Raw genomic sequence first — 18,333 nt, 5'->3', positions numbered from 1 at the left:
GAGAGACAGAATAGCAACAACAAAAATCCAGAAAAACGCATGTCAAAAATGTTATAAATTGATTTGCATTCTAATGAGGGAAATACGTATTGGACCCCTCTGCAAAACATGACTTAGTACTTGGTGGCAAAACCCTTGTTGGCAATCACAGAGGTCAGACGTTTCTTGTAGTTGGCCACCAGGTTTGCACACATCTCAGGAGGGATTTTGTCCCACTCCTCTTTGCAGATCTTCTCCATGTCATTAAGGTTTCGAGGCTGACGTTTGCCAACTCGAACCTTCAGCTCCCTCCACAGATTTTCTTTGGGATTAAGGTCTGGAGACTGGCTAGGCCACTCCAGGACCTTAATGTGCTTCTTTTTGAGCCACTCCTTTGTTGCCTTGGCCGTGCGTTTTGGGTCATTGTCATGCTGGAATACCCATCCACGACCCATTTTCAATGCCCTGGATGAGGGAAGGAGGTTCTCACCCAAGATTTGACGGTACATGGCCCCGTCCATCGTCGATTTGATGCGCTGAAGTTGTCCTGTCCCCTTAGCAGAAAAACACCCCCAAAGCATAATGTTTCCACCTCCATGTTTGACGGTGGGGATGGTGTTCTTGGGGTCATAGGCAGCATTCCTCCTCCTCCAAACACGGCGAATTGAGTTGATGCCAAAGAGCTCCATTTTGGTCTCATCTGACCACAATACTTTCACCCAGTTGTCCTCTGAATCATTCAGATGTTCATTGGCAAACTTCAGACGGGCATGTATATGTGCTTTCTTGAGCAGGGGGACCTTGCGGGCGCTGCAGGATTTCAGTCCTTCACGGGGTAGTGTGTTACCAATTGTTTTCTTGGTGACTATGGTCCCAGCTGCCTTGAGATCATTGACAAGATTCTCCCGTGTAGTTCTGGGCTAATTCCTCACCGTTCTCATGATCATTGCAACTCCACGAGGTGAGATCTTGCATGGAGCCCCAGGCCGAGGGAGATTGACAGTTCTTTTGTGTTTCTTCCATTTGCAAATAATCGCACCAACTGTTGTCACCTTCTCACCAAGCTGCTTGGCAATGGTCTTGTAGCCCATTCCAGCCTTGTGTAGGTCTACAATCTTGTCCCTGACATCCTTGGAGAGCTATTTGGTCTTGGCCATGGTGGAGAGTATTTGGAATCTTATTGATTGATTGCTTCTGTGGACGGGTGCCTTTTATACAGGTAACAAGCTGAGATTAGGAGCACTCCCATTAAGAGTGTGCTCCTAATCTCAACTCGTTACCTGTATAAAAGACACCTGGGAGCCAGAAATCTTTCTGATTGAGAGGGGGTCAAATACTTATTTCCCTCATTAAAATGCAAATCAATATATAACATTTTTGACATGCGTTTTTCTGGATTTTGTTGTTGTTATTCTGTCTCTCACTGTACAAATAAACCTACCATTAAAATTATAGACTGATCATTTCTTTGTCAGTGGGCAAACGTACAAAATCACCAGGGGATCAAATACTTTTTTCCCTCACTGTAACTGAGACCAGGCCACCTTAGGTTGGAATGGGGTCCTGGGTGTACACCCACCACCGGAGTGGAAGAATGGCAGGCGCATCTTACAGATGACTAGTCGATGGTCAGAGGGCAGATCAGCTCCACGGTAGGTCCTGGTGTCAAGGACATGGGCTCGCACCCGCTGGTCCGTCACTATGTAGTCCAGCAAATGTTCTTGCTTGGACCCGGCATGCATCCATGATGTTGTGTGGATGCGCCGATGCCGGAACAGCGTGTTGGTAATTACAAACCCATGGGCTGCACAAAAATCTAGCAGCCTCCTACCGTTGTTATTGAGCTGATCTGGCCCATGCCCTCCAATCACTCCAGACCAGGTGCCAGCATCATGACCAACTCGGGCATTGAAGTCACCCGACATGATGACTCTATCCCGAGGGGCCACTTTAGCCAGCACCTGTGACAGGAGGTCACAGAAGGCATCTGACTCATCGGCCTTGCCTGCATCCCTCCACGGATGTTCGTCTTCGGTGGGGGCATAAGTGACCACGACCACCGCTCCTCGCCTCCGGCTGATGGGAAGGCGAGCCCAAAGTAGCCTGGGGCTTACAGCTTCTGCATTTAGCCCCACAACAGCAGCAACCTCATCCATTGGCGATGGACAGATGCGTTGAGGGATGATCCCGTGTTGTCTTCTCACTGTCCCCTTACGTCGCTGCGTTCCCCTGACCCCTACGTCCCTCTGACCCCCCCCCCGTGTCACGCTGACCCCCTGACCCCTGCGTCCCCCTGACCCCCCCGTGTCAACCTGACCCCCCCCTAATCCCCCTGCGTCCCCTTTGGTGTCCGTCCTCCCCCAGACACCCTGCCCAGACACCCTCCCAGACACCCTCCCAGACACCCTCCCAGACACCCTCCCCAGACACCCTCCCCAGACACCCTCCCAGACACCCTCCCCAGACACCCTCCCAGACACCCTCCCAGACACCCTCCCCAGACACCCTCCCAGACACCCTCCCCAGACACCCTCCCAGACACCCTCCCAGACACCCTCCCCAGACACCCTCCCAGACACCCTCCCCAGACACCCTGCCCAGACACCCTCCCAGACACCCTCCCAGACACCCTCCCCAGACACCCTCCCCAGACACCCTCCCAGACACCCTCCCAGACACCCTCCCCAGACACCCTGCCCAGACACCTTGCCCAGACACGCTCCCAGACACCTTTCCCAGACACCCTCCCCAGACACCCTCCCAGACACCCTCCCCCACACACCCTCCCAGACACCTTGCCCAGACACCTTGCCCAGACACCTTGCCCAGACACCCTCCCCAGACACCCTCCCCCACACACCCTCCCCAGACACCCTCCCCAGACACCCTCCGAGACACCCTCCCCAGACACCCTTCCCAGACACCCTCCCAGACACCCTCCCAGACACCCTCCCCAGACACCCTCCCAGACACCCTCCCCAGACACCCTGCCCAGACACCCTCCCAGACACCCTCCCAGACACCCTCCCCAGACACCCTCCCCAGACACCCTCCCAGACACCCTCCCAGACACCCTCCCCAGACACCCTGCCCAGACACCTTGCCCAGACACGCTCCCAGACACCTTTCCCAGACACCCTCCCCAGACACCCTCCCAGACACCCTCCCCCACACACCCTCCCAGACACCTTGCCCAGACACCTTGCCCAGACACCTTGCCCAGACACCCTCCCCCACACACCCTCCCCAGACACCCTCCCCAGACACCCTCCGAGACACCCTCCCCAGACACCCTCCCCAGACACCCTCCCAGACACCCTCCCAGACACCTTGCCCAGACACCCTCCCAGACACCCTCCCAGACACCCTCCCAGACACCCTCCCCAGACACCCTCCCAGACACCCTCCCAGACACCCTCCCAGACACCCTCCCCAGACACCCTCCCAGACAGCCTCCCAGACACCCTCCCCAGACACCCTCCCAGACACCCTCCCCCACACACCCTCCCAGACACCTTGCCCAGACACCTTGCCCAGACACCTTGCCCAGACACCCTCCCCAGACACCCTCCCCCACACACCCTCCCCAGAAACCCTCCCCAGACACCCTCCGAGACACCCTCCCCAGACACCCTCCCCAGACACCCTCCCAGACACCCTCCCAGACACCTTGCCCAGACACCCTCCCAGACACCCTCCCAGACACCCTCCCAGACACCCTCCCCAGACACCCTCCCAGACACCCTCCCAGACACCCACCCAGACACCCTCCCCAGACACCCTCCCAGACACCCTCCCAGACACCCTCCCCAGACACCCTCCCAGACAGCCTCCCAGACACCCTCCCCAGACACCCTCCCAGACACCCTCCCCCACACACCCTCCCAGACACCTTGCCCAGACACCTTGCCCAGACACCTTGCCCAGACACCCTCCCCAGACACCCTCCCCCACACACCCTCCCCAGACACCCTCCCCAGACACCCTCCGAGACACCCTCCCCAGACACCCTCCCCAGACACCCTCCCAGACACCCTCCCAGACACCTTGCCCAGACACCCTCCCAGACAGCCTCCCAGACACCCTCCCCAGACACCCTCCCAGACACCCTCCCCCACACACCCTCCCAGACACCTTGCCCAGACACCTTGCCCAGACACCTTGCCCAGACACCCTCCCCAGACACCCTCCCCCACACACCCTCCCCAGACACCCTCCCCAGACACCCTCCGAGACACCCTCCCCAGACACCCTCCCCAGACACCCTCCCAGACACCCTCCCAGACACCTTGCCCAGACACCCTCCCAGACACCCTCCCAGACACCCTCCCACAGACACCCTCCCAGACACCCTCCCAGACACCCTCCCCAGACACCCTCCCAGACACCCTCCCAGACACCCTCCCAGACACCCTCCCCAGACACCCTCCCAGACACCTTGCCCAGACACCCTCCCAGACACCCTCCCACAGACACCCTCCCAGACACCCTCCCAGACACCCTCCCCAGACACCCTCCCAGACACCCTCCCAGACACCCTCCCCAGACACCCTCCCAGACACCCTCCCAGACACCCTCCCAGACACCCTCCCAGACACCCTCCCCAGACACCCTCCCAGACACCCTCCCAGACACCCTCCCAGACACCCTCCCAGACACCCTCCCCAGACACCCTCCCAGACACCCTCCCAGACACCCTCCCAGACACCCTCCCAGACACCCTCCCCAGACACCCTCCCAGACACCCTCCCAGACACCCTCCCCAGACACCCTCCCAGACACCCTCCCAGACACCCTCCCAGACACCCTCCCCAGACACCCTCCCAGACACCCTCCCAGACACCCTCCCAGACACCCTCCCCAGACACCCTCCCAGACACCCTCCCAGACACCCTCCCAGACACCCTCCCCAGACACCCTCCCAGACACCCTCCCCAGACACCCTCCCAGACACCCTCCCAGACACCCTCCCAGACACCCTCCCAGACACCCTCCCAGACACCCTCCCCAGACACCCTCCCAGACACCCTCCCAGACACCTTGCCCAGACACCCTCCCAGACAGCCTCCCAGACACCCTCCCCAGACACCCTCCCAGACACCCTCCCCCACACACCCTCCCAGACACCTTGCCCAGACACCTTGCCCAGACACCTTGCCCAGACACCCTCCCCAGACACCCTCCCCCACACACCCTCCCCAGACACCCTCCCCAGACACCCTCCGAGACACCCTCCCCAGACACCCTCCCCAGACACCCTCCCAGACACCCTCCCAGACACCTTGCCCAGACACCCTCCCAGACACCCTCCCAGACACCCTCCCACAGACATCCTCCCAGACACCCTCCCAGACACCCTCCCCAGACACCCTCCCAGACACCCTCCCAGACACCCTCCCAGACACCCTCCCCAGACACCCTCCCAGACACCTTGCCCAGACACCCTCCCAGACACCCTCCCACAGACACCCTCCCAGACACCCTCCCAGACACCCTCCCCAGACACCCTCCTAGACACCCTCCCAGACACCCTCCCCAGACACCTCCCAGACACCCTCCCAGACACCCTCCCAGACACCCTCCCAGACACCCTCCCAGACACCCTCCCCAGACACCCTCCCAGACACCCTCCCAGACACCCTCCCAGACACCCTCCCAGACACCCTCCCCAGACACCCTCCCAGACACCCTCCCAGACACCCTCCCAGACACCCTCCCAGACACCCTCCCAGACACCCTCCCCAGACACCCTCCCAGACACCCTCCCAGACACCCTCCCCAGACACCCTCCCAGACACCCTCCCAGACACCCTCCCAGACACCCTCCCAGACACCCTCCCCAGACACCCTCCCCAGACACCCTCCCAGACACCCTCCCAGACACCCTCCCCAGACACCCTCCCAGACACCCTCCCAGACACCCTCCCAGACACCCTCCCAGACACCCTCCCAGACACCCTCCCAGACACCCTCCCCAGACACCCTCCCTCAGAACACCCTCCCAGACACCCTCCCAGACACCCTCCCAGACACCCTCCCAGACACCCTCCCAGACACCCTCCCAGACACCCTCCCAGACACCCTCCCAGACACCCTCCCAGACACCCTCCCAGACACCCTCCCCAGACACCCTCCCAGACACCCTCCCAGACACCCTCCCAGACACCCTCCCAGACACCCTCCCAGACACCCTCCCAGACACCCTCCCAGACACCCTCCCCAGACACCCTCCCAGACACCCTCCCCAGACACCCTCCCAGACACCCTCCCCAGACACCCTCCCAGACACCCTCCCAGACACCCTCCCAGACCCTCCCAGACACCCTCCAGACACCCTCCCCAGACACCCTCCCCAGACACCCTCCCAGACACCCTCCCAGACACCCTCCCAGACACCCTCCCAGACACCCTCCCAGACACCCTCCCAGACACCCTCCCAGACACCCTCCCAGACACCCTCCCAGACACCCTCCCAGACACCCTCCCAGACACCTTGCCCAGACACCCTCCAGACACCTCCCACAGACACCCTCCCAGACACCCTCCCAGACACCCTCCCCAGACACCCTCCCAGACACCCTCCCAGACACCCTCCCCAGACACCCTCCCAGACACCCTCCAGACACCCTCCCAGACACCCTCCCAGACACCCTCCCCAGACACCCTCCCAGACACCCTCCCAGACACCCTCCCAGACACCCTCCCCAGACACCCTCCCAGACACCCTCCCAGACACCCTCCCAGACACCCTCCCAGACACCCTCCCCAGACACCCTCCTAGACACCCTCCCAGACACCCTCCCCAGACACCCTCCCAGACACCCTCCCAGACACCCTCCCAGACACCCTCCCCAGACACCCTCCCAGACACCCTCCCAGACACCCTCCCAGACACCCTCCCCAGACACCCTCCCAGACACCCTCCCAGACACCCTCCCAGACACCCTCCCCAGACACCCTCCCAGACACCCTCCCAGACACCCTCCCAGACACCCTCCCAGACACCCTCCCAGACACCCTCCCAGACACCCTCCCAGACACCCTCCCCAGACACCCTCCCAGACACCCTCCCAGACACCTTGCCCAGACACCCTCCCAGACAGCCTCCCAGACACCCTCCCCAGACACCCTCCCAGACACCCTCCCCCACACACCCTCCCAGACACCTTGCCCAGACACCTTGCCCAGACACCTTGCCCAGACACCCTCCCCAGACACCCTCCCCCACACACCCTCCCCAGACACCCTCCCAGACACCCTCCGAGACACCCTCCCCAGACACCCTCCCCAGACACCCTCCCAGACACCCTCCCAGACACCTTGCCCAGACACCCTCCCAGACACCCTCCCAGACACCCTCCCACAGACACCCTCCCAGACACCCTCCCAGACACCCTCCCCAGACACCCTCCCAGACACCCTCCCAGACACCCTCCCAGACACCCTCCCCAGACACCCTCCCAGACACCTTGCCCAGACACCCTCCCAGACACCCTCCCACAGACACCCTCCCAGACACCCTCCCAGACACCCTCCCCAGACACCCTCCTAGACACTCCCAGTCACCTCCCAGACACCCTCCCCAGACACCCTCCCAGACACCCTCCCAGACACCCTCCCAGACACCTCCAGACACCCTCCCAGACACCCTCCCCAGACACCCTCCCAGACACCCTCCCAGACACCCTCCCAGACACCCTCCCAGACACCCTCCCCAGACACCCTCCCCAGACACCCTCCCAGACACCCTCCCAGACACCCTCCCAGACACCCTCCCAGACACCCTCCCAGACACCCTCCCAGACACCCTCCCCAGACACCCTCCCAGACACCCTCCCAGACACCCTCCCCAGACACCCTCCCAGACACCCTCCCAGACACCCTCCCAGACACCCTCCCAGACACCCTCCCAGACACCCTCCCAGACACCCTCCCCAGACACCCTCCCAGACACCCTCCCAGACACCCTCCCAGACACCCTCCCAGACACCCTCCCCAGACACCCTCCCAGACACCCTCCCAGACACCCTCCCAGACACCCTCCCAGACACCCTCCCAGACACCCTCCCAGACACCCTCCCAGACACCCTCCCCAGACACCCTCCCAGACACCCTCCCAGACACCCTCCCAGACACCCTCCCAGATGCCCTCCAGACCCTCCCAGACACCCTCCCAGACACCCTCCCAGACACCCTCCCAGACACCCCCTCCCAGACACCCTCCCAGACACCCTCCCAGACACCCTCCCCAGACACCCTCCCAGACACCCTCCCAGACACCCTCCCAGACACCCTCCCCAGACACCCTCCCAGACACCCTCCCAGACACCCTCCCACACTTGCCCAGACACCCTCCCAGACACCCTCCCCAGACACCCTCCCAGACACCCTCCCCAGACACCCTCCCAGACACCTTGCCCAGACACCCTCCCAGACACCCTCCCAGACACCCTCCCAGACACCCTCCCCAGACACCCTCCCAGACACCCTCCCCAGACACCCTCCCAGACACCCTCCCAGACACCCTCCCAGACACCCTCCCCCAGACACCCTCCCAGACACCCTCCCCAGACACCCTCCCAGACACCCTCCCAGACACCCTCCCAGACACCCTCCCAGACACCCTCCCCAGACACCCTCCCAGACACCCTCCCAGACACCCTCCCAGACACCTTGCCCAGACACCCTCCCAGACACCCTCCCCAGACACCCTCCCCAGACACCCTCCCAGACACCCTCCCAGACACCCTCCCAGACACCCTCCCAGACACCCTCCCAGACACCCTCCCAGACACCCTCCCCAGACACCCTCCCAGACACCCTCCCAGACACCCTCCCCAGACACCCTCCCAGACACCCTCCCCAGACACCCTCCCAGACACCCTCCCCAGACACCCTCCCAGACACCTTGCCCAGACACCCTCCCAGACACCCTCCCAGACACCCTCCCCAGACACCCTCCCCAGACACCCTCCCAGACACCCTCCCAGACACCCTCCCAGACACCCTCCCCAGACACCCTCCCAGACACCCTCCCCAGACACCCTCCCAGACACCCTCCCCAGACACCCTCCCAGACACCCTCCCAGACACCCTCCCAGACACCCTCCCAGACACCCTCCCAGACACCCTCCCAGACACCCTCCCAGACACCTTGCCCAGACACCCTCCCAGACACCCTCCCAGACACCCTCCCAGACACCCTCCCCAGACACCCTCCCAGACACCCTCCCCAGACACCCTCCCAGACACCCTCCCAGACACCCTCCCAGACACCCTCCCAGACACCCTCCCAGACACCCTCCCAGACACCCTCCCAGACACCTCCCAGACACCCTCCCAGACACCCTCCCAGACACCCTCCCCAGACACCCTCCCAGACACCCTCCCCAGACACCCTCCCAGACACCCTCCCAGACACCCTCCCAGACACCCTCCCAGACACCCTCCCCAGACACCCTCCCAGACACCCTCCCAGACACCCTCCCAGACACCCTCCCCAGACACCCTCCCAGACACCCTCCCCAGACACCCTCCCAGACACCCTCCCAGACACCCTCCCAGACACCCTCCCCAGACACCCTCCCAGACACCCTCCCAGACACCCTCCCAGACACCCTCCCAGACACCCTCCCCAGACACCCTCCCAGACACCCTCCCCAGACACCCTCCCAGACACCTTGCCCAGACACCCTCCCAGACACCCTCCCAGACACCCTCCCCAGACACCCTCCCCAGACACCCTCCCAGACACCCTCCCAGACACCCTCCCAGACACCCTCCCAGACACCCTCCCAGACACCCTCCCCAGACACCCTCCCAGACACCCTCCCCAGACACCCTCCCAGACACCCTCCCAGACACCCTCCCAGACACCCTCCCAGACACCCTCCCCAGACACCCTCCCAGACACCCTCCCCAGACACCCTCCCAGACAACTGCCCAGACACCCTCCCAGACACCCTCCCAGACACCCTCCCCAGACACCCTCCCCAGACACCCTCCCAGACACCCTCCCAGACACCCCTCCCAGACACCCTCCCAGACACCCTCCCCAGACACCCTCCCAGACACCCTCCCCAGACACCCTCCCAGACACCCTCCCAGACACCCTCCAGACACCCTCCCAGACACCCTCCCCAGACACCCTCCCAGACACCCTCCCACACCTCCAAGACACCCTCCCAGACACCTTGCCCAGACACCCTCCCAGACACCCTCCCCAGACACCCTCCCCAGACACCCTCCCAGACACCCTCCCAGACACCCTCCCAGACACCCTCCCAGACACCCTCCCAGACACCCTCCCCAGACACCCTCCCAGACACCCTCCCAGACACCCTCCCCAGACACCCTCCCAGACACCCTCCCAGACACCCTCCCAGACACCCTCCCCAGACACCCTCCCAGACACCCTCCCCAGACAGCCTCCCAGCACCTCCCAGACACCCTCCCAGACACCCTCCCAGACACCCTCCCCAGACACCCTCCCCAGACACCCTCCCAGACACCCTCCCAGACACCCTCCCAGACACCCTCCCAGGACACCCTCCCAGACACCCTCCCAGACACCCTCCCAGACACCCTCCCCAGACACCCTCCCAGACACCTTTCCCGACACCCTCCCCAGACACCCTCCCAGACACCCTCCCCAGACACCCTCCCCAGACACCCTCCCAGACACCTTCCCCAGACATCCTCCCAGACACCCTCCCCAGACACCCTCCCAGACACCTTCCCCAGACATCCTCCCAGACACCCTCCCCAGACACCCTCCCAGACACCCTCCCCAGACACCCTCCCCAGACACCCTCCCAGACACCCTCCCCAGACACCCTCCGCCTCCCCCCATGGAGACCACGTCGTACTGCACGGGATACTCGGTCCTCTTCCGCTCGGGGGTCCCTCGTGGTGGTGAGGGCCCCCACCACCACCACCAGGGCCCCCCCCACCACCACCACCACCAGGAGGGCCCCCACCACCACCAGGAGGGCCCCCCCCACCACCACCAGGAGGGCCCCCACCACCACCACCAGGAGGGCCCGGTGTACCGCGTGCCGGCGCTGCTGCTGCTGCCGGCCCCACGGCACGGGGCCCTCGTGGCGCTGGCCGAGGAGCGCCGCTCGGCGCACGACCACGACGCCGGCCTGCTGGTGTCACGCCGTGCCGCCCTGCTCGGGGGCACGCACCTGCAGGTGGGGGGGGGGGGGAGCGGGGTTGGTGAGGGGATTGGTGGAGGGAAAGGTGCGGAGATGGTGAGGGAATTGGGCATTGGTGAGGGGGTTTGGTGAGGGGCTGGTGAGGGATTGGTGAGGAATTGGTGAGGGGTTGGTGAGGGGTTGGTGAGGGGCTGGTGAGGGCCTGGTGAGGGCCTGGTGAGGGACTGGTGAGGGCCTGGTGAGGGCATGGTGAGGGCCTGGTGAGGGCCTGGTGAGGGCCTGGCGAGTGACTGGTGAGGGCCTGGCGAGTGGCTGGTGAGGGCCTGGTGAGGGCCTGGTGAGGGCCTGGTGAGGGCATGGTGAGGGCCTGGTGAGGGCCTGGTGAGGGCCTGGTGAGGGCATGGTGAGGGCCTGGTGAGGGCCTGGTGAGGGCATGGTGAGGGCCTGGTGAGGGCCTGGTGAGGGCCTGGTGAGGGCATGGTGAGGGCCTGGTGAGGGCCTGGTGAGGGCCTGGCGAGTGACTGGTGAGGGCCTGGTGAGGGCCTGGTGAGGGCATGGTGAGGGCCTGGTGAGGGCCTGGTGAGGGCCTGGTGAGGGCCTGGCGAGTGACTGGTGAGTGGCTGGTGAGGGCCTGGTGAGGGCCTGGCAAGTGGCTGGTGAGGGGCATGGTGAGGGCCTGGTGAGGGCCTGGTGAGGGCCTGGTGAGGGCCTGGTGAGGGCCTGGTGAGGGGCATGGTGAGGGATTGGTGAGGAATTGGTGAGGGCCTGGCGAGTGGCTGGTGAGGGGCATGGTGAGTGACTGGTGAGGGCCTGGTGAGGGCCTGGCGAGGGCCTGGCGAGTGACTGGTGAGGGCCTGGCGAGTGACTGGTGAGGGCCTGGTGAGGGCCTGGTGAGGGCCTGGCGAGTGACTGGTGAGGGCCTGGTGAGGGCCTGGTGAGGGCCTGGTGAGGGCCTGGTGAGGGCCTGGTGAGGGCCTGGTGAGGGCATGGTGAGGGCATGGTGAGGGCCTGGTGAGGGCCTGGCGAGTGGCTGGTGAGGGCCTGGTGAGGGCCTGGTGAGGGCCTGGCGAGGGTATTCGTGCCGGGGGGATTCGTGAGGCGGGATTTGTTGTGGGAATTGGGTATTGGTGAGGTGGTTGTTGAGTGGCTGTTGAGACACTGGACATGGACCAATCAGACAAGGACCACCCCCAACCCCCCCGCCCCCACCCCCTCCCCCGCACCGCCCCACCAGTGGGAGGAGACGCTCGTGCTGACGACGGCGTGCCTGGAGGGCCACCGTTCCATGAGCCCGTGCCCGGTGTACGACGCCCACACGGGCCGAGCGCTGCTCCTCTTCCTCGCCGTCCGCGGCCGCGTCACCGAGGGCGAGCAGATCGCCAGCGGCCTCAACCGCGCCCGGCTGGGCCTCGTGCGCAGCACGGACGGCGCCCGCGCCTGGGGGCCCGCCTCCGACATCACGGACGCGGCGCTGGGGCCGGCCTTCCTCCGCCGCCGCCGCTGGGCCACCTTCGGCCTGGGGCCCGGCCACGGCGAGCAGCTCCCGTCGGGGCGCCTCGTCGTGCCGGCCTACGGCTACCGGCGGCGGGGCGGGGGCGGCCCGGCGCCCGAATCGCTGGCGCTGTACAGCGACGACCACGGCGAGACGTGGCGAGCCGGAGCGCCCCTGGCCGAGGGCCCGCCCAGCCTGGAGTGCCAGCTGGCGGCCGTGACGGTGACGGCGGCCGTGACGGCGGCCGCGGCGGCGCCCGGAGGCGCGGGACGAGGTGACGGCGGCGTTAGCTGCGGTGTGCCGACACGTTCGCCGTGCGTCCGCGGTTTGTTGTCACCGTGCTGGTAACGAGGCTAGGGATGATGACGACGATGACGACGATGACGATGACGATGACGCCGTCTCTGTGTTGACCGCGAGCAGAGGGACGCGACGACGGCGGAGGGCGAGGGGTGGGGCGGGGACACGGAGCCGCCCCCCACGCCATCGGCAACGGAGTCGGACCGCCCCCTCCGGCCGCCGCCGCGGCCGAGGCGGCCGAGGGGGGAGGCCTGCGCACGGTGCTCTACCTGAACGCGCGGACCTTCCTGCGGCGGCGGGCGGCGGCCGTGAGCGAGGACGACGGCGCCACGTGGGGCGCGGGCGCCCTCGTGGGCACGCTGCCCGAGCCCACGGCCGCCGGCTGCCACGGCAGCGTCCTCGCCTTCCCGGCGCCGCGGCGGGAGGAGGCGGCCGGGGAGGGCGCCGACGCCGAGGGGCACGCGGGAGGGAAGGGCCCTAAGGAGGAGGGCGCCGAGGAGGAGGAGGAGGAGGAGGAGGCCGAGGAGGAGGAGGAGGAGGAGGAGGCCGGCTCCCGGGCCCCGGGCGGGGAGGCCCACGGGCGGCCATCCTGGGCCATCTTCTCGAACCCGACCGCCGAGGGGCGCCGGGCGGACGTCGGGGTGCGGCTGAGCGCGCGGCCGCTGGAGCCGGACGCGTGGAGCGAGCCGTGGGTCCTGCACGAGGGCCCGGGGGCCTACTCGGACCTGGCCTGGTGGCCCGGGCGGGCGGGCGGCCGGGGCCCGATGTTCGCGTGCGTCTTCGAGTGCGGTGTCACGTCGCCCTACGAGCAGATAGCGTGCCGCGTCTTCTCGCTGGGCGACCTCCTGGAGAAGCTGCCGGGCGAGGGCCGGGGGAAGGAGCGGCGGCAGCATGAGGAGGATGATGATGATGGGGAGGAAGAGGGGCGGGACCTGTGCCTCGTGACCCGAAGGGGCTGCCCCATCCTGTGACTTGCCCCCGAGTTGACAAAGGCCCCCGCAGTGGTCGTGTCGCGGGCAGGCGGCATCACGGCAGCGACGATTAAAAATAGCGATAACAACAACGTAGCGGGTTTCTTCCTAGATGCAGCCCTTGCGTAGACCCCACGGTTGCCAACGGCGACTGAAGCTGTTGCGGGAGATGTTTTTTTCTCCCTTCTGCTTCTTCTTCTTCTTGTTGTTCTCCTTCAATAAAAAGATGACCCTCTTTTAAAATTCTCACGCGTTGATTTCAGTCGTCGAGGGGAGATGGATGCCAATTCCGGTTGAGAGACTCCTCCCGGCCTATCCGGGAGGGTTGGAGAACCTCAAGTAGGGTCCCGCCCTTTGGCCTCAGCGGTTGGAAGTTGGTCCATCGCTCCTAGGAGGCAGTGGCGTAGCCCGTGGTGAGGTCGCGATGGGTCTCCGTGCGAGTCTGGGTCTCCATGTAAGTCTGGGTCTCCGTGTGAGTCTGTGGGTCTCCGTGTGAGTCTGGGTCTCCGTGTGAGTCTGTGGGTCTCCGTGTGAGTCTGGGTCTCCGTGTGAGTCTGGGTCTCCATGTGAGTCTGTGGGTCTCCGTGTGAGTCTGGGTCTTTGTGTGAGTCTGGGTCTCCGTGTGAGTCTGGGTCTCCGTGTGAGTCTGTGGGTCTCCGTGCGAGTCTGGGTCTCCATGTAAGTCTGGGTCTCCGTGTGAGTCTGTGGGTCTCCGTGTGAGTCTGGGTCTCCGTGTGAGTCTGGGTCTCCATGTGAGTCTGTGGGTCTCCGTGTGAGTCTGGGTCTTTGTGTGAGTCTGGGTCTCCGTGTGAGTCTGGGTCTCCGTGTGAGTGTGGGTCTCCGTGTGAGTCTGGGTCTCCATGTGAGTCTGGGTCTCTGTGTGAGTCTGGGTCTCCGTGTGAGTCTGGGTCTCTGTGTGAGTCTGGGTCTCTGTGTGAGTCTGGGTCTCTGTGTGAGTCTGGGTCTCTCTCTGTGTGAGTCTGGGTCTCTTTCTGTGTGAGTCTGGGTCTCTGTGTGAGTCTGGGTCTCTGTGTGAGTCTGGGTCTCCGTGTGAGTCTGGGTCTCCGTGTGAGTCTGGGTCTCAATGTGAGAATCTGAGCCTCCATGCGAGAGTCTGAGTCTCCATGCGAGTCTCGGTCTCCATGTAAGTCTTGATCTCTGTGTGAGTCTGGTCTTCGCGTGAGCCGGCACGGTACACAAGGGGGTGGGTGGCCAGCACTACGCCCGAGCGCCTTTGTCTCCCAAGTGGCGATGTTTACACACCGCACCAGATACTCATTTGAGGCTGAGTCGACCCAGGGGAGGCCTAGGACCGGTTCAAATAATAATCATCACCGGTGGTTGGCCGTGAGCGGGAATTGAACTCGGGTCGCCGGGTTCTTAGCGCAGCGTGCTAACCGCTACACTACCGCTCCCCACCGCTCCCCACCAACACGCACAACAACAAACGCCGTTCACCACTCAGTGGCGGTGACATAACCACGGCGCTTGTGCCATGCTAGGTTAAGTGTCGAAGGCCCATTGGAAGGTCATGGGACAGACCCAGCAGGTGCCATTGGTTGACCGATTGAGATGACTGGCAAGATGCACCACCACTTGTGCTCTACACACAGGCACCAACACAAAATCTCAAACCCACGAACATATCCACAAACCCTAACCCACCCACAAACCATAACCCACTAACCCACAAATCATAACCCACTCATCCACAAACCGTGACCCACACACTTGCCCACAAACCATAACCCACTCAACCCACACACCCACAAACCATAACCCACTCATCCATACACCTACCCACAAACTCAAACCGACTCATCCACAAACCATAACCCACTCCTACCCACAAACCATAACCATCACCCATAACCCACAAACACTAACCCACTTAATCACACATAAACCATAACCGACTCACCTACCCACAAACCCGAACCCACTCAGCCACGAATCATAACCCAGCCACGAATCATAACCCACCCACAAACCATAACCCACTCGCAAACTATAACTGGCATTCGCCACTAAGTGGCGGTGATGTCACCACGACGCTTGTGCCAGGCCATGTGCACCTTGAGGCCACGTGAAGTGTCGAACGCCCGCTGGCAGGAGGTCACGGGGCAGACCCAGGTGCCACGGGTCGACTGACTGAGATGACCAAGATGACTGGCTGATGCACCACCTGTGCCCCCTACTGTGCCAACTTGTTGTGCTTTAGCCACCCGGCGCTCCGCTCGTTGTGAGCGTCGCTCCTCCGCCCTCCGCTGTTGTTGGAGGGCGACTGCCTCCAACTGCCCAGTAGCGTCCTTCACGAGCCTCCTCCACAGAGGCCGATCTTGACACCAGTCATCGGCAAGTCCACTCAGCTCTACGTCCTCCTGTACCACATCACTCCATCTCTTCTCCAGCCCGTGCCACGCCTGTTTAGCCCCCTCTATCCGGCCGAACAAAAGCTGTTTAGGCATGCAGTGGCTGGGCATGCGGCTACATGACCCAGCCAATGCAGCCTTGCCTGCAGGAGGAGCTCACCGATCGGACTTTGTCCAGATCTTTCAAGGATTTGTGAGCTCCTCACACAATCCAGCCTGGTTAAACCCAGGATGGATCGTAGGCAGGCCAGCCTAAATGTTTCTAACCGGCGAAGATGCTTCATTAGGGGGGTCCACGTTGCACAAGCGTAGAGAAGGGAGGGAATGACCGTGGCCGAGAAGACCTGAAGCTTCGTGCGGAGCGACAGACCAGGTAGCTTCCACACAGCGTTACGCAACAGATGAAAAGATATTGCCGCTCGACTGATTCGGAGTGAGACCTCTGCTGTTAAACCGGAGCCGGTCATGAGCACACTGCCCAGGTATGGGAAACTCTCCGCTCTCTCCACAACTGCCCCATCACCGATTGGGAGTTGTGGGGGTGGAATGTCCAATGGTACAAAATACCCAGGCAGGTGCTTAGTTTTGGAGGGGCTGATGGTAAGGCCCCATCTCTTAGCGGCACGCTCCAGTTTCAGCAGCAGCGTCTGCAACTCCTCCTCTGAATGAGCAGCAATTACCAAATCATCGGCATACATAACGTGGTTGACCAATAGGGAGCCATCCCTTGACCGCACCCGGGCATCGATCAGCCTCCCATTATATCTGTACCAAATGGAAATTCCCCCGGTACAGCTATTGAAGGCTTCACGACCCACGTGGTCAAAATAGATGTTAAATAATGTGGGAACCAGAGGACATCCCTGTCGCACCCCAAGGTGTACAGGGAATGGCTCTGACTCCCGGCCACGTAGTTTTACCCGGGCCCGCTCACCATCATGAAGGTCCTTAATGATCGTGAGCAGAGGGTCAGGGACGCGGAAAGCACGAAGAACAACCCAGAGCCCAGGCCTACTGATGGTATCATAGGCCTTGACCACGTCAATAAAGCAGCGATGTAGGTCTTGTTGAATTTCCCTACACCTCTGCTGTAGCAGACGGACAGAAAATATGGCATCTGTGCAGGACCGCCCTTTCCTCAGCGTGCCTGGCAAGGCGATGTTGAATAATCCTTGCCAGGACCTTTCCCGGCACACTGAGGAGTGAGATGTCCCTGTAGTTGTTACAGTCTGTGCGGTCCCACTTCTTAAAGAGGGGGACCACCAGGGTATCCTACAAATCCTGCGGAACCCGTCCAGTTGTTCAGACTGTTGTTATGATGTCATATAGGGCAGTCTGTGCACAAACGCCACCTTCCCTCAGCATTTCGCTTGGGAGATCATCTCTGCCCGGTGCCTTTCCTGGTCTCAGACTCCGGATCGCCTTAAGTACTTCCTCAACAGATGGCACCTCAGCCAGTCACTCACAGGGGGTGACTTCTTCTTCCAATATTTGAGGCACTGCAGCCTCAGCAGGGTCATCCCCACTTTGTGCCACAATCTTTTTCTGGTTGAGGGATTTCCCCTCCCCCAGAACCTCACAGAAATTCTAAGCAAATCTGCAAACCTGTTCCTGGGGGTCGGAGATTGGATCACCGTTTCTTTTACCCTAATAATGGTAATAGGTGTGGCGCTGCAGGTTATTCTTCTGATGGAGTTAAATAGGGATTTGTGATCGCGGGCCACTGAGGCAGATTCCATCTTCTCAGCAACCCGCGACCACCACCCATCAAACTATAACCCACACTTACCCACAAACCCTAACCCACATACCTGTGAACAAACCATAACCCACTCATCCACACACCTACAAACTCTAACCCACTCACCTACCCACGAACCCTTAACCCACTCACTCACACACCTACCCACAAACCATAACCCACACACCTACCCGCAAACCCCAACCCACTCACGCACCCACAAACCAGAAACCACTAACCCACACACCTACCCACAAACCATAACCCACTCACCCACACACCTACCCACAAACCATAACCCACTCACCCACACACCTAC

The 18,333-nt window shown here is 62.8% G+C and overlaps 1 protein-coding gene across 1 annotated transcript; it reads left to right on the top strand.

Annotated features, from left to right (window-relative positions):
- Positions 1-10,606: 10,606 nt before the first annotated feature.
- On the top strand, positions 10,607-14,144 carry LOC142907971 (sialidase-2-like). The gene is made up of 3 exons (XM_076058032.1): positions 10,607-11,174; positions 12,373-12,904; positions 13,054-14,144. Exons 1-3 carry the CDS (start codon positions 10,830-10,832, stop codon positions 13,899-13,901), a joined length of 1,725 nt encoding a protein of 574 aa, XP_075914147.1. The 5' UTR covers positions 10,607-10,829; the 3' UTR covers positions 13,902-14,144.
- Positions 14,145-18,333: the final 4,189 nt, after the last annotated feature.

This window comes from Petromyzon marinus (assembly GCF_048934315.1).
Source record: "Petromyzon marinus isolate PM22_M1 ecotype Great Lakes invasive population chromosome 67 unlocalized genomic scaffold, UKy_Petmar_22M1.pri1.0 chr67_unloc.4, whole genome shotgun sequence".
NCBI lineage: Eukaryota > Metazoa > Chordata > Hyperoartia > Petromyzontiformes > Petromyzontidae > Petromyzon > Petromyzon marinus.
The sequence above is the reverse complement of the archived record's forward strand: the minus strand, read 5'-3'. Positions and strand labels throughout refer to the sequence as shown.